We start from the raw sequence: 27,254 nt of genomic DNA, 5'->3' as shown, positions 1-27,254 counted from the left end.
TGTACAGGTGTACCTAACAAAGGGACCACTAAATGTGTGTGAACCAATAATGTTAAATTATGTGAACCTATTGACGGCTGGTGCTATTATGCTGCAATTTCCTGTTAAGCCCCCTACAGGCCTAGCCTCCTAGGCCTCATAGCCTAACCTTAATCATTCCTCTTTAACATCAGCACTCTCATTGATAACCCTAGTGACTTACATGCTTCAACCCAACCACATTTGAGCTTCCTGGCCAGATTGCTATGTTGTAGCCAATCAACCAAAATCGCTGCATTAGATCCTGTGTAAATGGCTTTTTTATGTCCTCCCTCCCGTCACACCATCTTTGGTCCATCTTCATCCTTACCCCTATGCTCTCTTTGAATCCATCTTTTCCTCTCTGTGTCCTGACTGTGAATAGCTTGAACTGGGCAGACAATGTTGAAAGGATACCTGTCTTATCTTTCCTGTTCTACTTCCCTCCTCTTTTCATGTTACTTCCTCTCACCTCCCTCTCTAATCTTCCACTCTCTTTTTTCTCCCTCTCTCCTGAGACAGTGTAATTCCTTTAAAATGATGAGCGAGCGAGGCCAGGTAGACTATATTGAAAGGATTTGTCAACTGACGAATGGCACGACCAAGCAGATGAAATTATAGTGAGCGTCTCACTGTGCAGCCAAGAAAATGCTGCTAGCTCATTTTTGCTCAGACACACACACAAACACACAAAATGGGACGTAAGACGTTTTCGAAACAGTTGGGAACAATTGACGTTTTGAGGGACATTTTTTAGCTCCTACTTACTAGTATGTAGTCTCCCAGCACAAGAGGAACCTTGAGTAATTTAAGTTAATGGTAATTGGTCCAGACATAAGGGTACGTTGATTGGTCGAAGACATGTGCCAGTACAGCACCGGCAACCAGCATTTTTAAAACATTCGCTGTGTAAACAACAGCTCGTAACATTAGCCCAAAACACAACTCAAACAACTGTTGTTTTTGTTGGTTTTGTTGTTGTTGTTGTTGTTGTATGTCGCGCAGAAGTGACGTTGCAATGCTAACCACCAGCCGGCTTATGCCACTTCGTTTGAAGGTATATAATTCTGGGGGAGTAAGCAAGTAAAGCGTGCCATTGTGATGCATTTCAGCCAGGGTTTCTCTCTTGGTTTTTACTGTGACAACCACTCCCTTATTTCCACACTATTGGCTGATGACATTTCCATATTTCCAGCTGATTTCACATGATTGGTTGATGGCTTTTGGCAGCTGTTGGCAGCAGCCCTCTCTACATTACTGCTAACCTTTTCATATTTTAAAGATACACTGCTGTCCCTTTTATTGGCTCTCTGCAAATAGTTGACTTTTGGCTCACAGAGGACATAATTGTGTGTTGCTGAGTGTGAGTGCTGTTTTAGTTTTTGCTGTACCTGCACACCTCTCTGTGTGTGTGTTTATGCATTTGATTGAGTGAGGGAATGCTTGGGTGTTTATCTGTGAGCCGATATAGAGAGAATTGAACAGTGTAGTGAAGCAGTGAAATAAATGGTCCTTTAGGCTGGATATTCGTTTGACCAATACACATTGACCATTCCTCTCTGTCTCCTCACACTCACTCACAGCCACACATAAAGTGTTTGGGACCATTGTTTTTTTAGCAGAAAACTGTAATTAAGAACATATATACACACATACACATATATCCTGGAGGTGAGAGAGAAAGTAAGAGAAAGGGAGAGGAGATTGGTGTACAAAGAAAAGATAGAAGAAAATAAGTGACAAAATGCCAACCATATTCATACAGTATATAGTGCCAGACTGAATCCAAAAACGGAAACATCAAATTATGGTTAAAAATTACTTACTAACACGCTAGCCAGCCAGACTAGCACTAGTCAGTCACAATAGCTCTCACAATAGTTTGTTTTCTCTGTACTGGGCCTTTTTCTCTCCTAGCATTTTGTTCTGAGGATTGTATACCATTTCATTCAATAGTGTTAGTGGAGAGGGAGAAAAGCTGTCTGCAATAGCTGACCGTCAGGTTAGCAAGATAGTTAGCTCAGTTAGCTCAATTTAATAAAGTGTGAATAAAGTTCACACTTTTCAAAAGAAGTACAATATTTGTACCATTGACTCATAGCTGTCTGCAAAACATTCTCCTTTTGTGAAGCAGCTTTTAATCCGACAGAGCAGGTTTAATAAAAGTGGATGGGGCAGCATAGCTAATAAGCTACAATAGCTTCCTCTATTTTGGACTCACTGCCTCTCCATTAACTCAAAGGTCACCACTGTCAAGATGGCGTTCTATTGGTGCAAATTCGTGGGTCAAAGTTGACCTTGACATGAAAAATTTGTGCAGATTTTGGCAAGGCAGGGCAATTTTTATTTGTATAGCCTGTCAACATCAAGGTAATACTAACTGCTTTACGTAAAATATGAAAGGCTTTGAGACAAGATTTAAAAGAAACACAGTATAAATGTATTTTGGCCCTTTACCAGATGTATTTAGATTTCCTTTTGGTCAAGCCAGCAATTCTTTAAGTCAGCTTTTATTTACCTAATCCTATGTGTGTGCGTGGGCTCTTTTTTTTTTTTATACAGCTCATTGCCACCAGATGAAGTTCCCCTTATATCCCAGAAAAACAAAACACAAATAAAACTTAGTCTATTGAGGAAATGAGAAGTCACCTCATTTTACTGATTGACATGTTTTCAAAAAAAGAAAACAGGTTTTAAATGGCTTTAATTGACTCTTGGGTAATTAAACTGAACTCTCCATGGAGTGTGTAAACATTGAACTGCATAAACATTGAGTAGATAATGAGATTTTAAAGCACCACCTGAATCCCTAAAATAGACAACCATATTTGTTCAAATGAAGGGTTCAGTGATCCTGCCCATAGTCCCTCTGCACTTCTGGAGAAATCACCCCCCATATGCTTTCAGATCTGGTTATTGCAGCATATTTCTCTTTTAACTAAGAAATATTTTGATTCTAATATTCTAGCTATCAGTCAAAAGTAATTGATTACTTATTTTGCCTATTCCATAATGATCTACTATTTCAACATTTTTGGTTGACTCATGACTGGCACTTTCTGCTTTACAGGTCTGATTCAGTCTAGCTGTATCATCCTGCTAACAATCGTCCTCTCCTTTGGGCTTCTCTTTCACGCTTGCTCTCATTTTATGTTGAAGGTATTTAGCTGACGCTCTTACCCAGAGTACCGTGCAAGGTTCACTTCCTAGATGGCCTATCATTTTACCCATTTGCAACAACACACATAGTCAAACTTATCCTTTGTTTATATAAATGAAACACATATTTCCACTCCATCTCTCTTCCTCTCTCTTACTTACTCTTTCTCCTCTCTGTTCTTTCTGCTTTGTTGACTTTTCATTTATCCCTCTTCCTGTCTGAGTGCCTCCTGACCTTTACCAAACAAAACACACACAAACACACTTTCACACACACTAAACACACAAATACATGATACAGGATGGAAAGGGATGAATATAGCTATTTGTAAAGGTTATCTGGCCCACAGCTATTAACAGCTAACACTACAATGGTTTGGTTTTGGACAGAGAATAGTCGAGTCAAGAAAAGGACAGACAAAGTATGCTCATTGCTCATATACTTTGTATTATCAGCATAGACACAACTTGCCTTTAATGCTAACTATTACATTTTTATTGGTACGTTCCTGTCATGTCTGTTTTCTGTGACAGCACACTAGGATGTGGCACATTGAGGAAATCATTGACTGCCACAAGTCAAAGCCTGTTCTCAACCTCATTTTAATACAGTGATAATGCGTGTGTATCTGTGTGTATATGTAAATGCATATTATACGCCTGCATTGGTGCAGACACCTAATTTTCTTCAAAGTCTGACAAATGGGCTGTTTTATGCAGTTCTTATATAAACAAGGTTTTTTAATGTCAATGTATTCAAATGAGTGCATGAACACTGACTGTGCTGTTCACATCTTCCTTCTAATATTAGAAAGAATGTAAACACGTATATTCCCAAGATCTTGATCCTAAGAGCATGCTAATGAAAAATATACTATAGTAAATTATCCTCTGGGGAGGTGTTTGGTAAAGGTCTAGACATATTTTAGAGCTCTAACGTGATATTTAGATTTTTGATTGAGCTAACCTTTTACCATCTATTTTCTTGAGACCCTCAGGAGGAAGCATTTCATAACTGAGTTTATATTTTGCATAGACTTTTCATTGTGTCAAAGTTATTCAGTGCATTTTAAATGGGTCTTTTACCCAAGGATGTGGTAAATAAAAGGTGGACAGAATACTAATTGTTGTCACAATTGCCGTAGACCCACAATGAAACATCAGTGCTTTTAAGAGAAATAATGCATTTTCCTTGGCATGCAGAGTGTTTGTATAATGATCTATGCTGGAAAATTCATAGTATAATAATTAATGTTAGAATCAATACAACTTTATCAATACAATGTTGGGTAAACAGACTTTGATCATTACATCCCCAACTATTGACAACCGCAATCGCCCTGCCCTCTCCTGGCATGCAAATACGGATACTAGATTTATTCTTAAACATGTGTTTTTAAGACATAGCACAAAGTCTTTCAAATACAGGTTTTGAAGTACTGAGAATCTTTAGATGGCTGTTATGGCCCTTAACAGATAGTCAGACATTGTGGCACAGTTGGGATGTGAGACATGTGCTAATGTAAGTTGGTTCAATTCAAGCATTCGCAGGATCAATTCCACCACCTACAGATAGGGGTAAGATGTATGTTTGACCCTGTATATGCTTTGGCAATAAAAAAAGGCTGTTTTAGCCAAACACAGTTTTGTTGGTGTGCTGTACAACAGTCAAAGTTCTCTTTTGATTCCATGGGTGAAATTTAATTGAAGTGAAGTTCTCCTGCCTTTTGTTTTCAACAAGTACTGTATGTGGTGGTCATTTGGTGGCAGAAACACTGGAAGTTGTCTTCATATATAGGTTATATATTGTATATGTAACAGATGAATTTGTCTCAGTCATTAATTTAAGTAAATGTTCTTTTTGCATAATATCTGGCTATATTCAGCACCATACCACATTTCAAAGACTTCATGGGATTATTCTCAAATGTATAAGTCGGTCTGTGTGGGTAACCTGTGGGTTTGATTAAGTAAGGGAGTTATTAAGTTATGAGTGTGACTGTTGACTTAGCTTCGCTATTCATCTGCATGTTAGCTCAACGAGTTGTGGCTGCTTTTACTTCCAGACCACCTCAATGTTTTGTCTTTTTAATGAACACACACACACACACACACACACACATTGTTTCACTCAGACAAATTCTCATTCAATCTCATTCACAAACACGCATACTTACTGGCTTTCAGTATACACATGCATACACACACACACACACACACTCAGTTCTGCACACTAATGAATGGAACTCCTGCATTCTAATCCATCAGATTAATTGGAAGTGCCTCGCCATGGATTGAGGAATTTTTCATTCCCCAAGCACTGCTCTTACCCATAGTCTCTATCTGCAGTTTCAGTCTATGTTGAGGAGGTAACATGCAGAGAGCGGTGTCTTGAAAAATAGTATTAAGTAATAATTGTTCAATTTAGTGTTGAAGAAAAAATTCCACCCTAAGATATTGATGCTTTTTTCTCTCATCAATCTGTGGTTTTTCCAAGTTTTTCAGGAGTTTTCATGTGATGTTTTTTTTGTAATTTGTAATTACAATTTCTGTTAACCTTCCTAATCTACTTATTCTGTGCTTGATTTAGCAATCATTTCCCAGAGTGACTGTTCAGCAGTCTTCTGAAAAGGGGACTGAGCCTGTCTCATTCAATTCATTAAGGTCTGCGTATGGGCTAGTTAGTTAGCCTTTTGTAATGTGGCACAGCTGTGCCATTTTCTCCAAGCACCTTTCATTCATTGCCCTGTATTTACGTTTTTTCCCTGTACAGTTATTGAACATTGTACAAAGATGCGCCTTGAAACTGGGATGGAATTAGGGTAAATTCATCTAATCCGCATGCGAGTCGGGATGTTTAAACATCTCATCTCATCTTGAGCCCAGTTTCAGTTTCCCTGACACTTTTTTTTTCATGTGCCAATGTGTTTGTCAGCGTGCTGTCATAAATCAATAGTTAACTACAATATACACAAAGTCTCCGGTAAATAGGGTGCCCCTTGCCAAATCTAGTGCAATTCAATGCCTTTATGAACATAGTGATCATATTCAGTTTGAGTTTATAGAGGAGAGTTGATTAAACTCTGTCATTGTGTCACACTGTATCAAGTTGCACTTGTGTTTATGTCCTTATGAATGTATGTAGATTGTGGTGATGTTGACTTGTATTGTGTTATATGGAGAGGTGTTTCTAAGATTTTGTCCACCCCCATAAAGTTTAATGAAGGTAGGATTTATCGCAGAGCTGGTGTATTTTAGTGTGTCTTGGTATACCTTTTATAAACTCGTAACCGAGCAAATTTATGGGCTTAGATAAGAGTAGGAAAGGGTCTCATTTTGAATCATTGCTGGACCAGAGTGTTCCATTTTCAAATTGTTCAATAGACACACATGGTGCTTCACAACAATGCTATTTAATCAGCACCCAAGTCACACCCCTAAAATGTGCATGCTTTTCCAAAAGCCAAATGCCATTACGAATGTTGTGCCAGGAAGTTAAAACACAAGATGTTTCTTTGCTTGTGTGTTTGTTTTTCCACATGTAATCATTGTTGCACCAGCAAATGTCCCAACCCTAGTGCTAGCGGCTTTTATCTTTGGAAATATCCTGCAATTTCATGAATTTAACATAGCATAATAGTCATGTCACTACTGAGTCGCACTTTCTCATGTGGTGATTAGGAATGCAAAAAGCAATCTCTTACCAACTTCCAAATAAAGTGCAGCACGACCAAAACAAACCTTTTGTCATGGTGGTATTAAAGGAGACTTGGTTTGTCAGTCAATAAGGAAAGCATCTTGATAACAATTCAAAAACCCCAGCTAATGCAGAACAACTGGTTTGTCTTGAAGACAAAAGGATCTGTTTCAGACTTGAGCCTTTGTCGTCTTTATGTCTGCTTTCAAGTGCAAAAATTCTCTCCAGTGAAGCAAAAGAAAGCTGTCCACCCTTTACTCCTCCTCCTTTGTCATCTTCTATTCATCTTTCCATCCTTATTCCTGTCTGATAGGGAAAGAAATGAACACAGAGGCAGTCAAGTGGGAAAACAGACCCTAGATGTGTCGTAAACCTAGACGCTAATAATCTGCAGGGATTCAACAATGTGAAACACACTGAAAGACTTCCTTCCTCTCTCTCGCCTTCTATTTGTCTCATTTCCACAAGACTTCCTCTTTTCCTTCCTTTGTCTGTCTCTCTACCTTTCTTCCATCACACACAGACAGATGCCAGTCGAATTAGGCCTTATCAGAGAAGCTTGCTTATGTAGGTTTTCAGTATCAAGCATTGTGCTTTATGGGAGACTTTCTTCAGTGGTTGAGGCCATAGGTACTGATTGTAACAGACAGTGATCTAAACAGAGAAAAGTGACACATTGAAGTTAAGTGTTAGATTGGTTGGCTCGATAGGACACATTTACAGACAAATACATTGTTAGAGTCGAGTATCACTGGTAGATGTAAAGACTTTGCAAAGACTAAGTTAATATATTTATCCTAACCAAATACTAATTCTAAGCTGAATCCTATCCAAGTTTTAACTCTCAAACAACCCTCAAAAGAAGTAGTTGCTTGTGACAAACACCCTTGCTTACACATGTTAGTACTTCACTTGGAGTCTAATGGCGCACGCAATTCACAGATCGATACATACTGGTGCAATGAAGAAATGTCATCGCTAAACTCAAAAAACATTCACCACTCCACTCAGGGGCCATAATTATGGCTGTAAAAATGACCTTGACAAAGACTGGTCCTCTTCTTGTCTTAACAATTGTTAGTGGTGTCAGTTCATTTAGGTTAACACATAGACGCAGACTTAAACTAAACCAAAACACTTGGATGAGGATGATCATTCCTTTGGCCTCATGCAAGTGTTGCATTCGTATTGTTATCGGAAACCTTTCTTACTTTTTTTCTGTGAGGTTAACTCATGTTCCAAGTCATATTCTCCAAACTACACAACAATTTTGTAAATTGCTCATTTCAGACTGATGAAGGCCATCTGTTCATGAGGAGGTGCATTTTCATGAGATTTGATTATTATCATAATCGCCCCTAAAATTGCTTTATAAGGCTATCTGTTCTGCTCTGGCTGCGGGCAAGTTTCATGTACGATAATGTCACCCAAAAGAAGAATTTCACATGGCGGAGCTTCACATTCTGCTGTCGGAAATCAGCAGACAAAAAGATAACAAATTTAGCCGTGTGTAGTGGTATCAGAGGGTTTAGAAAATATTAATAGTACAGCTCTCAACGATACTGTATGTCATCAGAGCAGTGACATAAATAAAGAGTGAGTGTTCTGACATGAAGTTAGACACAAAAAAACAAATTTCTAAAGCAAAACGGTCAGTGATTCATATGAGAGGTGGTCAAGGATGTGACAGTCACAAAGATATTAGATGAATAAATAAAAGATATTAGAATATTATAGCCGATAATATCCAAGGAAATAGTCATATTCAGTAAACACTAAATTTCAGACTTATGTCAACAATCATGGGTCACCCTGTTGAAAAGGTTAGTTGTTTTAAATACTTAGGAACTTGTATAGACAGCCACCTTAATTTTACAGATAACACAGATCATGTTTTTTAATATACAAAGGTTATACATACTCAGGAAGCTTAATAACTTACAACTTAATAACCAGCCCTCACTGAATTTGTACATTTGTCTTATGTTTGCGGAATTTGCACTTTGATATTTTTGCAATATTTACTGTTTTTTACTCTTGTCTTATTGGTAACCCATGTTGATTGGGGTGAAGCCAAAGACAACTTAGTTTGGTCCATTTAGTGGTTGGGCAATGAATGTGAGTTAAAACAATATGGTGTGTGACTGTATGTGTGAGTGTTACAGTAGAGTTAGATTGACCTTCCTGCCCACCTCTATACACCTACGCACTACACGGGAGAAATGTTTATGACTCACAATACACAAGCACAGACACGTGCATGCACCCTTAATCTGATCTGCACACACACACACACAAATGACATAGTCCTGTTCATGCAGTTGAATAAAAACCACGTGTAGTTGCGTCAAACACACAGAAAAGCATTTTGCTGCTGCCTTGCTGAATATAAGGCATATCCTCGGAGGAAAAAGTTACTATCCATTATGTTCTAAACCACCTGTGTCCATTATGATAAGAAGTTTCTCTCTTGGGATGGTATCGGCCATTTGTTCATTCTGTAACTGTATGTGCAATGAAGAAATTTGTCACAAAAGGTTATTTTCCAAATCCGTCTTTATTTACTGTACTTTTCTGTTAGATATCACCCTCTGCACAATCCTGTTCTTCACTATTTATAACTCAACCCTCCATTTCCTTATTCTATTTTTTTTCTCTGAGAATGTTACCAAGTGTAACCTTTTGTCAATTGAAATGAACAACATTAAACTTAACATGTCTCTCTGCCTCTCTCCCTCTCTTTCTGTCCTCCACAGAGTTATATTCATGGCAGCAGTCAGGCTCAGTTTGTGGCTGAGTCTCACATCATCCTTCTTCTGAGTATCCTTTCACCAGCATGGTTTGGTCTTGCATGTTTCATGTCTTGACATAAATTGAAACATGGTGTTGCAAATCCAGAGCAATTGAACTCTGTGTGAAATGTCCAACTGCTCATCTTGGCAAAAACAGTCCTTTAATTCTTCATTTGCATACACACAACACCTAGAGAGCCACCTTTTACATGTCTTAAACAGCATCCAATTTTGCTGTCTGCTACATTTATTTTCCCAACCCGAAAGCTTTGTCATCTGTGTGCATTCTCCATAGGGAGGCTGCCTGGTGGACTGAACAAACAGGCAATACAAACACAAGAGATTGTCCTCTTTTAACTTCACCTCCTTGGCTGATTTGTTCCAACTTCAACTCCTGATTATAGGCTGTGTGTGTGTCTGTGTGTGTGTGTGTGTGTGTACTTGTATTTGGCAGGATAGATGTTTCTGTTTGTGTTTGTGTTTGTCTACGTCTCTGTCTGCTTGTGTACCCATGTGTACTTGCACTGATGCTTTTGTATGTGTGACGGTAATGATACCGTTCATTCCTAGCTGTTGTGTTTGTCCCCATGGGAAATAGCAGGTCCAAGGTCGCACCTGCTGCAGAGCAATATTTGTTTGTCCAGGCTCACATGGTTTATTTTTTTATTTTCTGCCCATCTGATTACATCTAAATGAAACACACACACACACACACACACACTCATTCACACCTGCTGAAATGCTAACACACCTACCCTTGTTGTCTGGGCAGGTGGTGTAAACACATTTTATGACTGTCATAGATGTAGTTTCCCCATGGACGTAACCTTGTTTAATTCCTTGTACACGCATGCACACACACCCAGGTACCTTGTACAGTTGCATAACTACACCATTTAGGAGGAAACGGAAAAAGAGATATATGTATTCCTCTCATTCTGACATACACACTGACATATACAGACAGATGCAGCCATATTATTTGACGTTTTTAATCAAAGTTGTTGTTTATCAAACATAGTGTGAATGTACCTTGTGGTATTAGGTGTTCCTTCCACTATACTCAGATGGGACAGGATCAATGAATTATGTCAACCAAACATTCACAGTCAGGGTAGAAATTCTGACCCCCCGGGCACTCCCTCTGGATTATTTCTAAATCCTACCAGTTAGTTACTCTATAGTTAATGTATTTAGCACCTTCAAACTCCAGCAAAGATGACATCAAACGACATGTTTCTGAAGATTAATCACGTCGTTTTTTGAGTGCAGTGACAATGTCTGACAGATGAAGTAACATTAGAAAACAAAGATATTATTTATTGAAGTGATGAAGTTAGACGGTTAGCATTGTAACCTGACAAACCTAATTAACGTTTCTTAGTACCAGAGGACTGAAAATGCCTCCAGCTGTTGTACATGTGCAGGTTTTTAGCGTTTTACCACAATCCATTATACAGATGATATAATGTCAATACAGTGGCTTGCAAAAGTATTCAGCCCCCTTGAACTTTTCCACATTTGTTACGACCACAAACAGAAATATATTTTATTGGAATTTTATGTGAAAGACCAACACAAAGTGGCACACAATTGTGAAGTAGAAAGAAAATTATACATGATTAAAAAAAAAATTTACAAATAAAAAACTGAAAAGTACGGTGTGCAAAAGTATTCAGCCCCCCTGAGTCAATACTTTGTGGAACCGCCTTTTGCTGCAATTACAGCTGCAAGTTTTTTGGGGTATGTCTCTACCAGCTTTGCACATCGAGAGACTGAAATTTTTGCCCATTCTTCCTTGCAAAACAGCTCAAGCTCAGTCAGATTAGATGGAGAGCGTTTGTGAACGGCAGTTTTCAGATCTTGCCACAGATTCTCGATTGGATTTAGGTCTGGACTTTGACTGGGCCATTCTAACACATGAATATGTTTTGTTTTAAACCATTCCATTGTAGCCCTGGCTTTATGTTTAGGGTCGTTGTCCTGCTGGAAGGTGAACCTCCGCTCCAGTCTCAAGTCTTTTGCAGACTCCAACAGGTTTTCTTCCAAGATTGCCCTGTATTTGGCTCCATCCATCTTCCCATCAACTCTGACCATCTTCCCTGTCCCTGCTGAAGAGAAGCACCCCCAGAGCATGATGCTGCCACCACCATGTTTGACAGTGGGGATGGTGTGTTTAGAGTGATGTGCAGTGTTAGTTTTCCGCCACACATAGCGTTTTGCATTTAGGCCAAAAAGTTCAATTTTGGTCTCATCTGACCAGAGCACCTTCTTCCACATGTTTGCTGTGTCTCCCATATGGCTTCTGGCAAACTGCAAACGGGACTTCTTATGGTTTTCTTTTAACAATGGCTTTCTTCTTGCCACTCTTCCATAAAGGCCAGATTTGTGCAGCGCACGACTAATAGTTGTCCTGTGGACAGATTCCCCCACCTGAGCTGTGGATCTCTGCAGTTCGTCGAGAGTCACCATGGGCCTCTTGGCTGCATCTCTGATCAGTGCTCTCCTTGTTCGGCCTGTAAGTTTAGGTGGACGGCCGTGTCTTGGTAGGTTTGCAGTTGTGCCATACAATTTCCATTTCCGGATGATGGATTGAACAGCGCTCCGTGAGATGTTCAAAGCTTGGGAAATCTTTTTATAGCCTAACCCTGCTTTAAACTTCTCCACAACTTTATCCCTGACCTGTCTGGTGTGTTCCTTGGACATCATGATGCTGTTTGCTCCCCAATATTCTCTTAACAAACCTCTGAGGCCGTCACAGAACAGCTGTATTTGTACTCAGATTAGATTACACACAGGTGGACTCTATTTAGTCATTAGGTCAACATTCGATCATTTAGCAATCATCAGGCAACTTCTGAAGGCAATTGGTTACACTCAGAGAAAAGGGGGCTGAATACTTTTGCACACCGTACTTTTCAGTTTTTTATTTGTAATTCTTTTTTTAAATCATATATAATTTTCTTTCTACTTCACAATTGTGTGCCACTTTGTGTTGGTCTTTCACATAAAATTCCAATAAAATATATTTAGATTTGTGGTCATAACGTGACAAAATGTGGAAAAGTTCAAGGGGGCTGAATACTTTTGCAAGCCACTGTATATCAACGTCCGAACATAATGGATTTCAGCTTTAAAAGACTTCTAAAAATCTAAAGCTAACATTTGTTTGTGTTCCAAAGGATAAAATGCTAAAAAAAAGGTGTGTGAAATTGACTAAATTGAGCAAAGTAGGCTTATGGCGAATCATGGCCTTTTGTGTCAACAAATTGGAATTTCATGTTGTGCCTGTTTAGTATTTTGGTGACATCCCTACATTTGAGCACTTTCAGTGGAGTGGAAGTAATTGATTGAAATTTTGTTGCCAAGGAAAACTAGGATTAGAGCTTTCACCACCCAACTTTTCAGACATTTTGTTTTGGTAATGTGCACATAAGACTAATACCAGTATCAATCAGTCGAGCACGACAAAGATACATTTTTAGTCTAATGATATACATATAGACGTAGTGTGAATATTTTCCAGAATGATCAGGGTACACCATGACAGATACAATGAATGCAGATGGCTGAGCTAGCACTGCGATGGCCAGATTGGACACACAGTGGTCTGTTTAAGCTAACCTGCTTCACACATTTCTGATGTTCTGTTGCTGTAGACAGGTGTGCATGTAGGATCCCTGCATAGAAATGTCTGTTATATAGTTACAGTTCAGTGCAGTTGCACGGTCGTATTCTATACACTGATATGTCTCCCTTTGTTATCATGACTCCTTTATCACACTGTGATACATCCAAACTGCCGTCTTCCATGGTTCTAGTTTTATAGCTGTATGTGGAGATATCTCTTGTGTTTTTGGCACGCCAGGCATATCATGTTTCTTACCACATCATCAAGATGATGCCTCAGTTCCTGCTCTGTATCTCCTCATGTGGCAGCCTTTGTTTGTGCACCCCGTCAGGTCTTCTCCAGTTTTGTGGATTTGTATGCAAAGCAGGCTGAAGAAAAGAATCTGTAATTATAAGCCACCTGAGGCTGTGCTTTGCAGTGATTTCAGAACAGCTCAAGTGTTGAATGGAGCACTGCTTGCTTCTATAAAATAGAGATTCAATTCAATTTTCAATTCAATTTTATTTATATAGCGCCAAATCACAACAAAGTCATCTCATGACACTTTACAAAATAGAGCAGGTCTAGACCGACTCTTTATAATGTTATTACAGAGACCCAACAGTTCCCACCATGAGCAAGCACTTTGGCGACAGTGGCAAGGAAAAACTTCCTTTTAAGAGGCAGAAACCTCGAGCAGAACCAGACTCTAGGTGGGCGGTCATCTGCTTTGACAGATGTTCACAATATTGTATGAACTGTTGATAGTTAAATGTTTATGGCAAAATGTCTCAATGGGCTTAACAAGCCCACTTCAGCAGTGGTTCCTCATTCAGTCCAAGCTCTAAGTAAGATATCCACCTCTCCATGGTCAGCTGGATCTACGATAGCTTCCGCAGATTGAGAATTACAAAAATGTAAGAAGTATTCGCAGTTAATAGAAAAATCAAAATAAGCAGATATCAGATAACCGATCTCATCAACACACAGTCACAGTGACTTTTTGTCACAAATTCTTGGCTGGTTGGCGGCGAATTTTTAATGTTTTTACCAATTACTTTCTCATCTCCTTGTCAACAAAATTCAGAATCAGCTCAGTCAGGATTCACGTGTTCTACCTTTCTATAACTGTGTGCTGTTGTAATCCATCACAGTGTACACTATTGAGAGCTTACTCTTCTACCAAAGCGAGGACCATGGCATGTGTACTTTGTGCCTTTGCTAGTCTGCTATGTTTGCAGAGTTCACTTCACATCTGTGTGGGCTTTTAAAAAATCATTGAATTGGGAATCCATTATGATGTTTTCCCTCCAAGGGGTAAGGCTTTACCACTGCAGATTTAATTCAGTATTGAAAAATAAACAGTTTGTTAGTTTAGTGTTGCCGTGTGAGCCCTCCCTCGAATAAAAAAATAACACAAACTTGCTTGTGATTCATTCGAAAACATATTTTTACAATACTTAAGAAAAGGGAGAGTGACTTATGAGCAAAGTCTCTTGTTTTAATTCAAATTTTCTATTCCAGCATACTGTATAATGCAATACCATTCATTACAGACTTCATTAGCAGGTTATTTAACTCCTCTCTCAAAACATGATAGTCATGAGCTTTAATTAGATAGTATGTATTGCAGGGCTTTTGTACTGGATTGCTTCATATTGTGCAAGTGTTCATGTTATTGTGTCCACACACACTTTGTGCTGTTATAGTACATATGACTGATGTTCTTGCTAATCTGCTTCATGTGCATATCTGTAAGTGCATATGTGTGTCCAGCAGTTCTTCCTGGGACAGTGTGTACTTCCACCTTCTCCCTTTCCTGTATGTGAGTGTGTTGTTTCCTTGACAACCTTGTCCCAGATGCTGCAATCACCATGGGGATGGTGCTGCTAAATGAGGCTGCCACCTCCAAGGGAGACGTTGGCAAGAGGAGAAGTAAGTAGAGAAGATTATTTTTTTCTTCTTATTGTCCTCGTTCTTTGCTTTTCCGGTTCCTCAGTTTTGGAGCGTTCTGAGTGAAACAATTGTCAGGAGTGTAAGCAAGGTGTGTGTGTGTCTAAGTTGAGTGGCATAGTTTGTAGAGCCACCTTGTAGCTACCAGTTAGGTGATTATCCTTGAAACACACAATGTGCATCAAATGCATGAAAATCCTTGTTTCAAGAGGTAGCACTGGTGAAATAAACAAGGTAAAAAACATGCACACACTTATTGTTCAGCTGAATAAATGTGTTAACTAATTAAAATGTCTTATAGTCAAAGGAAAGCCACAAATTCAAGTATTATCAATAAGTTCTCCTGGCTGCTGTTTACAGTTTGGCTTCCTAAATCTCTTCGAAAAGGGCATCCTCTGACTGCAACATTAACTGCAGGGAAATCCTTTTTCCGCTCAGGCTCTTATCTGTCAGACTTACCCTGAGTGCTGAGAGGATTCTCCTTCTTTAAGATTGGACTTAGACCCGCCAACTTCATAAGCAGTTATGTCTTTGCTAGGCCTCTTGCTACCACTCTCTATAACCGGAAAATAACATTTCATTACTTGGCTTCCCAACCACTCCAGGCTACACTGAATAGGACAAATGTCTTTGGACCCTCCTCTTATGCTTTGTGCTCACTAGCCTGTTTTGCTGGAATACATGTCCTATTTCTTGAGCATACAGTAATTTGCACCCTGGTTTAGGAACAGCAGGCGCACTGGAAGACAATTTAAGAACACGTAGTTGCACATTACAAGATGCAGTTTCTTGTTCAGAATTCATATATGTTTTGTTTCAGTTGTGATCTCTCTATTTCTTCCCTCATCTGACAAACAAACAAATGTGAATAAAAGTGACTCAGAATCACAGAAAGAGGGTGTGAGAACATGTACAAGCAAAATAACAAAACTACACTGAAAGTTATACTTAAAGGTGCCCTGTGTAGGTTTCTTGAAAACAAATCAGTGTTTCAGTGTTACTCACTGTGTCATTATCGCGTGTTTACTTGCTAGCAGTGTTCTTCTTTACTGCCTTTGCCGGCACATTGATGCAATTTTTAGCGCATTACCACAACCTTGTTGTGCGCATGCATGAGACAGACTGCTTCACCAGCTACCTTTACCTTTTCATTCATTTTTGGGACTTGTAAGAAATTAATTTTAAAATGGTAAAAAAAGAAAATGGTGTGTTTAACAGCAGTGCTGGACAGTAAGATTGAGATGGGAGACATGTACTCACTCTCTCTCTCACACACGCACACACACAGACACCAAGCATAAATTAACCATTATCGCAGTACTTTCATTAGTGTGACGTGTATTTGCATAACTGTCAATTAGCTGGAGTTGCCCTGAAAATGAGAAGCACTTGTTTTGCTTTCCAGTTAATCACTGAGATGACCCCTCACCTGCCCCATATCTGCCTCTGAATATACAACTACAGTATTTAGATATGCCAGAATAATTTCAACATGCAAAGACCCCTTTTTTTTTATTTCCTCCATGATATTCCCTTATTTAAATTTACTTGAGCTGTGGTTGATAAACTTTGACTAGCAGGTAGATTTATGTGGCATTAGCAAAATTAACCAGATTTGGCTCGACAAGAAAATTATTTAGTGGGCTTGTAATCACTTATTAGTTCATTTTGAAACAATTAAAAGTTAGTTACTGCATGCTACTGTGGTTGCGTTTAGTGCACAGGCAGTCAGTTTGACACTGAAAATAGGTCTAATATTTTTATCTTCACATTCATATAAGAGCCAAAGTTTCACTTATTCTACACAATTACAACATGCACAGAAATTGCAGTTGGAATCCAGCTCGATCTGTCTATGATCTGTCCAAGAAAAGACAAAAAAATGCTGAAACTTTTTTTGTGAGTGCTTAAGTTAAATTCACAATCTGTTTGAAATTACCATCTGATTTACTAGGGCAGCAACTTATTATGCAGTCACCAACTAGACACAATTTGCAAGTGAGGGAGAGCTTAAAGGGAAATATCGCCACATTTTACGTGGATGTCTAATCACTGTTGATGGTAAATGGAGTTAGGGTTAGGGTCATTTGAAGCAATAAATTCCTCAGTGCGTACTATATTGACCGAGAAGGCTGAGTTCTCCTGCTTGCTAAGCCGTACCAGCAGCAAGTAAATGTACCAGGATGCATTGTGTGCGCGCTTCTGACGCCCAACCCACAAATCCGTCCAAAAACGCTGCCCACGTTGAAATTCATTGCAGCAGAATGATTCAGCTTCTGTTGGCATCGGAGGGCAATGTGAGCAAAAGCACCACCAGTCGCTGTTTGCTCTCTGCAGCTCAGGCTCTGGATTGTCCCCGCTGGCCATATCCTCCTGCAGCTGTTGCCTCGGCATCCCTCTGCTGCGTTTCTTCGACCATATACTCTTACTTGAATTAATACGGCTGAATAACCGAGTCAGCCAAAACACTTCAAAATGTACTTGTCCATAACATCCTCTGCACTCATATTTTGGGATGCCATTTTCGCTGTTGGAAACGTAGCTAGTTTGCAATACAAGCGAGCAAGCCTGTACTTCTTCCTTGCCTCCAACTACATCACTGTTCACGTCAAATGACGGCGCTGCTGCTAACAGATTCTGCAGCTGCGCCCCAGAGACACAGAGAACATCGGTAACAACTGCAGGCTTTTTCAAACAATATCCCTAACTCTGAGAGATAGAGATAAGGAAATCGGCTTAATGGTCCTTTAAAAGTACAGGTCAGTGGTGACTGGCAAGCTCAGAAAATCTGAAAAATCAAGGAGTCAAATTTTACTTATGCCTGACATAAAAATAGACTGCTTATTAATGAAGAAAGAGATTCTGAAACATTTTCCAAGGCTGCACTTCAGCTGAACCATAAGAAACTAATTTGTGTGTCTGTTACTCACAAAATTAGAATGATAATGGTTAAATGTTCAAATTAATGCTGCAGGAAACATTTTATTTAAAACATCAGTTAAAATGTAATTATTATATTTAATTATACAGTAAAATAAATTTAATTATTAGAAGGAATGAAAGTACAAATCATCACAGCTGGTGGGGGACCACCAGGTGGAAGGTATAATCGATATGGCTGATATCTCCCCAGATTCCCACAAGTACTAGTGTCATGAAATAAGTTGATATTTTGCTAATTTATTATTTCTGCTCTTTCTTTCTTTCTTAAGAAGCATTTCCTTTGTAGTGTCAGTCCTTGATCAACTGTTCTCTTAGCTACTAATATAGCTCTGCACATGCTCTGGAGAGGCAGATAATATTCTATGCAAACCTGACCCTGTTGCACACTTTAGTCAGTGCAGCACAATGCACAATCAACCACACATACAGTAAGTGGTGGAGGTGCTCTTCAATGGAGGGTCCTTATAAATGAAGAAAGAATAATGGGTCCCTGAACTGCAGAAATGCTGTTTTTAAGGTTTTAGCTGAGGCGGTTTTCTAACCAGGATTTCCATGCTGTTTGAACGAATACATGTTGTTTTACTACAAACTATGCGTCGTTTTTAATGGTGCAATTTGTACTATTTTTTAAATATATCATTGAATAAACTATGATTGGTTTCGTAATTGGTAGCACATTGTATTGTTACTGGTAGTAGTAAATTAAGACCAGATATTCCAGAAACTGTGTTACTTCCATTTGCAAGGAGGATGTTTGACTTGTCCCTACTAGTAGCCCTTGGTGTTTTTGTGGTTATGCTTTATTGTAACATGTTATGAAGGATTTTGTCCAGCTCCCTGCTTAAAGCAGTCAGATTTCAAGTCTGAGCAAGTGGCAAACAATGTAAAATACAGCATAAGGGTCACAGAGGGGATGATTAATTGATGTCAAAGCTGTCATGTCTGAAATTATTGTCTGCCTCTCCAATACTAAGAGGTTTAAAACTACTGCAAAAGTGAAAATAATGAAATGTATTTTATTCAAGTGTGATCACTAGTGGCCTCATGCTGTTGATTTAAATGCATAATTTTACAGACAATGGAAATTAAATTACGAGACCAGCTTTAAAATGCTACATTGACATGTGCTGCCATTTTTTATCAAAAGGAAACATAAATGTGTGACACACATGACAAATGATTGAAGGGCACCCCCTGATGAGGGTGTAACATGGTTCATAATTTCAAATGGGAGGTGGTCATTTGAACATACTAATGACATACTGGCACTCAACCTTTTCCAAGCAGAGTTTCTGCATAATCTCTAGATTATGAGAAGGGGAGTTAGATATTAGATGGCCTATACTGGTAATTACCTCAAACTCAGAAACACAGTTACACACAAGTGGATTTTAATTAGAGTCGGTGAGATGAAAAAGCAACTCGAGAAGCCTTTCTATTGCCTCTGTGAGGCCACACACTGATGCATACACACGTACGCACACACACTAAAAAAAATCTAAAGGCAAGATTATCAACTTTTTGTTCTACTTTACCCAGGAGTTCTCCCTGAGATGTTAAAGCTTGGCAATTAAAATGATAATGACTTTGTAACTACCCCAAAGACTTGTTTCTCAGTATCAGACTGAACAAGAACACACACATCTACATACATATGCAGACACACATGCATATGTGCCCACGTAATTATCACCTGTGTAATGCTGACATATCACGTGCACAGAGGACTCATTCATCAGTTCCCTCTGTTTCCAACAGGTCTCTCGCTTCCTCTCTCTGTTCATCCTTTCATTCTCCATCTCGCTCTTTCTCTCTCCCTTTCCTTCTCTTCTTATGTGTACAAACTTGTATTTTTTATTTTATCAGCTACTTTAATTCAACCTTTCTTTGTATAATTGCAAACACATCATGCAGATTATATTCTACTGCAGCGCATGCATACCAATGCGTACAGAAACCTGTTTCGTAAAGCACACACAATATCAAGATGCAAGCTTGCACAGAATTAACAGTTTTAAATCTCGCCCACCACTGTCATTGGGATGACACACACACGCACATATGGACACACAAATTAAATAAGTGCATTATGAAGCAGCATAGAGGATAGTCGTCTGTCAGTAATAGAGAGAGGATTAGGCTTGAATGGTGGAGTAATCACTGGATGTGGGTGTTAAATTCCTGGCATATAGCTTCCATACTACAGGAAGTTATCTGCTGCTTCCATGGGCATCTGCACCAGAAATCATGCCGCACACGCTGTTTCTCAGTGAGGGAGTTACTGAACAAGTAAATGGAGTTACAAAATGAGATAGACAGAAGGAAGGTGAAAGTGAAGGAGGATGAAATGTGAATAAGAATGAAACATCAAGGGGGTGGCAGGGGGTGGGAAAGAGAAATTGAAGAGTCAGGGAAAAGTGAGATGGGTCTGTGAAAGAAGAAAATACAGTAGAGACAACTTTTAAAGCAAGGCCACAACCCAAAAATTACCATATCTCCCTGGTTAAATGCCAACATGCTGTATAGCAGTACTACATTTCAGGTAACTTATGAGAGTCAAAATGAAATTCAGCCAACTATCGGACATGACCTCAAAATACAAAGACCGAAGGTATCTGTTTATTTAGCTCCTAAATGTATGATACTGCAGAATAACTATTCCTCTCGCATGCCCATGAAGAACCAAGGAATAAAAAAATGCCTGTTGAGATGTTAAAAAAAACAACAATAAATTAATAAAGTGATATTAAAAGAACCAAGGAAAAATCAGTTTGCTGTCAATGTTCAGTTATTTCTTCATTTGTTCTCTTTAATAGAGAGAGTTAAAAGGGGGAAATGTGTTTTCACAGCCTGCACATGTACATGCTTCACTTTAAAAACACACGGAGATATACACAATAATGGCATGCTCACATCTGCACATATACATGCGCACCCACAGAAACGTCCATGAATGTCCTATTTGGAGGCAGTAGGTGCAATGCTATTGAGTTTGTTTTTGTTGGAAATAGTAAAGAAAATAGTAGTTAAAATAGTAAAGAAACAAGTTACCAGGAACTTGAGTCCATTTAATGTTTATCTCCAAGCCCTTGTTCACCTGTAATTGTGCAGTGTGAACATTGACAGGCCACACGAAAAAGGCAGCAGGCTTTGTTACAGTTTGGATGAAAAACAATGAAACAATTGGTGGGTGGTTGTATCCAGAGGTTGAGTCAGTTAATGTCTCGTGATGCTGGTTGCTAATCAAAGAATAAACTGCGAGGATCCGTTTAGCATCACAATATCTATTCATATTTGTCCTCCTAATGAGAATGGCTTAACTTAATATGTTTATCGGCTTCCTCCTGCTGGGGAAACATAAATGTATTCTCATCATGCCAATATATCATGATTTGAATTGAGCCAAGTCATACAGTCAAAAGAGGGATTACCACCTTTGTCAGTGAGGGAAATCATTCAGCTTAAACAACTTGTCATTTCGCCAAGGTCATAAATCACTTAGCATATTAGCATGCTTAGCGCGTGTGTATGGGAGTGTCATTATCCGTGGAAGCATACTAAGATACCTCTCAGTCATAATTGATGAGCTATGGGAAATACTTTCCACTATACTTAATGAAGATACACAGACGTTCTGTCGCTCACGCACTCGCAGGCACATACGTGGATGTAGCAGCCCCGGGAACACAGGGGCATAAGGGCTCTCCCTGGAGACGCACTCTCAAATATGCAGTGCTCTCAATCACTCAGTCAGTGTCCCTCACACACACACACACACACACACACACACAGGTTTATATTACAATACTTGTCAGGGCATTGTCTTAAATTAGTTATGTGTAACCTTTATTTAACCCCAGATCTGTTCTCTTACCTCTCAAAAAAACTATTTAAAGTAAAGATTGACAAAGTATTTTAAACAATTTATCCTTGTGGCAGATGCCCTTTGGTCCTGATAAGAAGTATAAGAAAGTGCACACACACATACACGGATTGCTGAGTGGGCCTCCTGTGTGTTTGTATACGTACTTGTGGTAGACACATCGGGACTTGAATGTCCTATAAATTGCTGTCTCCCTATATACATATGATCTGCGTCTAAAATGAAAGAAAGGAGAACAGTTATGGTAGAGATGCCACCGAGCAATGGCAGCAAATGTAGTGTTATTGTGATCACAGAACACACACACACACACACACACACACACACACACACACACAGAGAACACATACCGCTGGAGCCTTGAAGATAAATGACAGCACATTGACACTGAGAATCTGTCTTACATTTTCTAAACCAAATCTTTTGTTCTGACATTGCCTCATCACATACACACATAACTTTACACACACACACACACACACACACACACACACACAGTGAGAACAAGCGCATATCTCACTATTTAGTCTCCAGGAGAGGTCCTCATCCTAATCCCTGATTAACAATATCAGTCGGTGGTGACAGTTTAATTTAACACAGTGCTTCTCAAGGATTAGCCGCTACATGAGGGTGTGTGTGCACACACTCATACACCCACGCACACAGACACACACAATTCCTCTGCAGATTAAAGATCATGCTTATGTATATTTCACTTTAGAATAGCCACTGAGGAAATAAGATGATAATAGTTGCAAACACAAATTTCTGCAGCACAGCAGGGATCATGAAGAGAAAGAAGCAGTGGCACATACCTGTACATTGAGGGATTGCTTAAATGAAGGTAAATATTAAAAGGTTTTGGTATGATGAAGAGCACCTGGTTATGTTTTAGACATCCTTGCTACTAGCATTTTAGCAAATGTCATGTTTCTCATCATTTGGCAGTGCATGTGCTTACGTGTGTGTGTGTGTGTGTGTGTGTGTGTGTGTGAACGTACAACATGAAGAGAAGAGGATTCTTTCAGTGTGTACCATGTCTAAACCCTGCAAGCACATTCAATTTGAACAGAGATCAAATAGAGAGTTGCATCAGTGGTTGTAATGTGCGTGAAATGATTTAAATTGTTGCCTTTAGCCAGGAATCAAATATTCTCACAGGCCATTGTCTAATAATTATTATGCATATATCAGGGTGTCTGGAGGACCTGCAGAAAGTTTGAAAAATATGGAAACTCAAAAGCATCAAGTGTAGTTATAGTATCACGTTGCAGTTTTATTCTGATGCTGTATGTGTACACTTCAACTTCATGTATAGTTCAGTTGGTCTGAGGAGCCTCTAACCAGCAGTTTGTGATCTGTATTTCTCTTTCCAGTCATCTGCCTGGTTGGCCTTGGCTTGGTGGTGTTTTTCTTCAGCTTCCTGCTCTCCATTTTCAGGTCCAAATACCACGGATACCCCTACAGGTAACCATAGCAACCGTACAGTACCACTGTACAGATGCACACGTTTCAGCCAGCTTCCTCAACAGTTATTCAAACACAATATAGCACGCAATGAATCTTAAAATCACTGAGGTTGACATAAAATCACTGCAAAGTTATTGCAGACATTGCAAAAATCCAGGCCAAAACACGATCCATCCATTCCCATTATTTCATTGATCGTAAGATAGCTGGTCGATTGGAAACGCTCCCTCCAAAATGCACAATCCACTGCACCAAGTTTCTTTCTGAGCTGAGACGTAACAAACAGAGATTGACTTGTTGACTCATAACCTTTCTTTGACGTTTTGCACACATCATCTTTTTTCCTATCCTGAATATAAGAAATCATGGGTCCATTGTGGATGTATAGTATAGGTTGTCATATAGTGAATGTGTTTGGACACTAAATCACTTCAGCATAGTGAGCCAGAGGAGCAGCAATTTGGTCCCACTTTGAGCTAAAGGTCACCACTGCATAGAAAAAAAGACTTCAGGTGTGACATAAAACACTCTCTGCAGAGTCTGGGTCGAATTCATCTCCACTTGAGCAGCTATAGGATATTACATCACCTCCAGTTGCAGAAACTCACCTCTGCAGCTGGAAGGGATTCAAGGTGAAGGCTCTTCACCAGGACAGATGATTTACTGTCATGGGGGCTTGAATCCTATTGTGACCTGTGGCTTGAAATAGGACCAAATTGCATTGTGCCAGCTCATTGGAGGGGCTTAGAGTCTAATGATTGTTGTCTAGTGATTAAAATCTATTAATGAAGAGTTTAGTTGTGGTATAAAACTGGTAACGCTTTATTTTACAGGTCCTGGAAGAAAGAACTTAATAATTTGGCACCAATTATGGGGACTGAATGTTTGCTTGTAAACAACAGAAAGTAAAAGATTCTTGAGGTTACACTAGCAGTTAATTGGAAATGTATTGGAAATGTGCCTATTGAACACTGGCTTCATTTCCCCATATTATGTGCCAAATTACATGTTATTTGAAGGAAACTAACCCTAACCTACAGTATTTTAGGTGATAATGCATTGATAGAGCCCAGCTCTCTTCCTGCTTGTTAATCAGTTCAACTATACAAAAGGAAGATTATGGCAATATTTATGTGAAATGTGATTTGTCAAGCAGTAAAGTTGTGGCTGGCTCTTGAAATGGGAAAACACTTTGAGAAGTGCTTGAAGATGCATTTTTAAATTCCTACAACGTATAGGCTAGTATGTTGTTTTATATAACATACATAAACATCTGATGTGCTGTGACTTCCCATTATTAAAGTGCATATTTTGGACTTTAGATGGAATATGGACGTGTTTAGGGGCAAGGCTACCACTCCTTAATTCCTTTTCCTGACAGATGCATTTTCAGCGAGCATTTCAGCAATTTTGCCTGATTACATGCTTCCAGAAACGGTTTGAACCTGTAATGAGCATTTCCTAACAAGATAATCATCAACAGCAACGGGTTTTTAGCTTAATTTTGTGGCCTCTGCTAAAAATGTGTTGTGTTGCTGTGTAACACAAGCCACAACGACACCCACTGTATTTATATCCCTTTCTTCTTCTCTCCCTATTCTCCTCTTTGTTTTTCTCTTTTCCCCTTCTTTACTCCTTTTAATCCTCTGTGTCTCAGCTTCCTTATTAAGTGAAAAACAGACGGAAGAGGAGGTCAGAAGATGGCGAAGAGGCAGTGGGTCAGGAGAGGAGGAGTCGAGAAGATACTTGAAGAAGAGGAAGCAGTGTCACTATTGAGTCTAGAGTGCATGCTGGGGTTTCTTTTTTTGCGTGTTGTTTTTTTTTTTATTGGCTGTCATCATAAACTCTGCAAGCTGAATAGAAAATAAATTATTCCTTCTTACACTGGAAAATAAAGGTGTTTGGCATGTCTCTGTATTTTTGTCATTTCTTTTCAGTGGTTGAATATTCTGTGTGGGTAGATACACTGACCTGTGACTGTGCAATGCTTTTTTTATTTATTTATGAAAACTGTTACAGGTGAAGGGACAGAGACAACTGAAGCAAGTGAAGGGGGTGTTGAGAGGAGGAGAAGTGAAAGCACTGATTGGAAAGATGTTAACGTGGTAATAGTTGAACACAGGAGCAGAGATGAGCGATAAAGTTTCATGATTAGTTAGTAGGAAAGCTTATTAACCAGGTGTAAATCTCTTTCCAGTCGCCTGTCACATCTTATTGTGACGACACATGCAGCTCTCGGAGGGGCACTGATAAAGATGCTAGTCTCCAGCTGGTAAATTCCAACTTCAGCTTTCACTGTACGTTTGGAGCTCAGTCAGACTCGGTCAGAAAGAATATAGCTAAAATATGAATGACTCAAATAATGAACAGTGTGCAGATTTATACAAACACATATGGAATAAATCCCGTCATTTATCATAGGCCCCCACAGTCGTTTTTTTCTGCACTAAATGAACATTCACTGCTCCCTGCGCTGCAACTTAAATCACTGATGCAAAATAGTTGAACAAGAAGTGAGTTCACAGAAGACTGGCTGCGAGTGCTGTAACTTTTTCTTGCTGAATGTGTGAAGCATAGGTCAGTTAGAGAATGCATACATTTCTAATTCTTTTCACTTGTGGACTGCCCACTAAAACACTGAGTGGGCTGGAGCATTGAAACCATTTATGTAACCTGCTGTTCGTGGGCAGGCAGAGGAATGGTGCTGCACATGACAAATGTAATAAAAATATTCCCTCTCAGACTTCCTATTCTTGTCTATTTTTGTTTCATATTGTTGGAAGAGTGAACCGTGTGTGCGTGCGCGCGCGCGCAAATCTACATTGAGCTGAAGACTGTAAACTGAGTTAAGTGACTATTGAAATTAGAGAGCACTCTGGTTGTCATCCTTTCCATCCATTTTTTCAAGTAGACAAGAACTGCAAAATACTGAACTTACTGAAAATCATTAGATTCAGTTGGCTACTGACTTGTCGAATAGTGTATTTGAATTTGCAAGCACATGCAGTCAATAGAGCTAACTCAAAGGTTACTGAGTGCGCTTTCCTATTTACTAAAGAGAAAGAATAACACCTTGAGCAAGATCGTGATAAGCACAGCCGAGATAATTACAGAAAGTAACACCAACCATCTTTATGCCAACTTCCTTCCTTAGAGTGAGTAGAATAATATCAGTAATAACTAACTTCAGCCACGGATCATTTTTGTTTTGAGGATGCATAAGGGCCGAGTTGTGGTATCAAGCTAAAAGTGCTTCAGTATTTTTGAATTAAATGGTAGAGCAATGCTGATCGTCAGCACAGAGCAGAATTACCCATCTGTTTCCTCTCAGCTGTTGGCCTTTACCGTGTTGAGGAAATAAGCAAAACAAATGTCACCTTCATGTGGGGGGGGGGGGGGGTAGTACTGGCAAATGGAGCAAAATCAATGTGGATATTACATAGAGGGCAGTTGCAGAACAAAAGATGTATTGACATATAGAATAATCTCTCCACTGCTTCAAAAAGTCACACTTCGCAAGCTAAAATTAGCGACAAATCTTTTACTATTATTAGTGTGTATTAATTAGATGTTTAAATTTGACTGCTTGTCACATTTTAAGCTGCATAAAAACATGTTCAGTCTATGAAACCATGTTCTCTGAATCCTCTGTAGTCGGAAGCCTCAGTGCAGGCATCCAAAAACTGAAAATGGACCCTACGGCACAGCAGTATCAATAATATCAATAGT

At 39.2% G+C, this 27,254-nt stretch overlaps 1 protein-coding gene across 1 annotated transcript in view; it reads left to right on the top strand.

Annotated features, from left to right (window-relative positions):
* tusc3 (tumor suppressor candidate 3) overlaps positions 1 to 25,442 on the top strand; it is a 65,465-nt gene extending 40,023 nt beyond the window's left edge. The window contains exons 7-10 of the mRNA XM_070917158.1: positions 9,631 to 9,694; positions 15,137 to 15,211; positions 23,432 to 23,522; positions 25,183 to 25,442. Coding sequence (XP_070773259.1) covers positions 9,631 to 9,694; positions 15,137 to 15,211; positions 23,432 to 23,522; positions 25,183 to 25,198 — 246 coding nt within the window. The 3' untranslated portion in view covers positions 25,199 to 25,442. The remainder of the gene's footprint in view (positions 1 to 9,630; positions 9,695 to 15,136; positions 15,212 to 23,431; positions 23,523 to 25,182) is intronic.
* The last annotated feature ends 1,812 nt before the right edge of the window (positions 25,443 to 27,254 follow it).

Source organism: Enoplosus armatus, chromosome 2, assembly GCF_043641665.1.
Source record: "Enoplosus armatus isolate fEnoArm2 chromosome 2, fEnoArm2.hap1, whole genome shotgun sequence".
Taxonomy (NCBI): domain Eukaryota; kingdom Metazoa; phylum Chordata; class Actinopteri; order Centrarchiformes; family Enoplosidae; genus Enoplosus; species Enoplosus armatus.
Note: the sequence above shows the minus strand (reverse complement) of the source record. Positions and strands in the feature narration are given on the sequence as shown.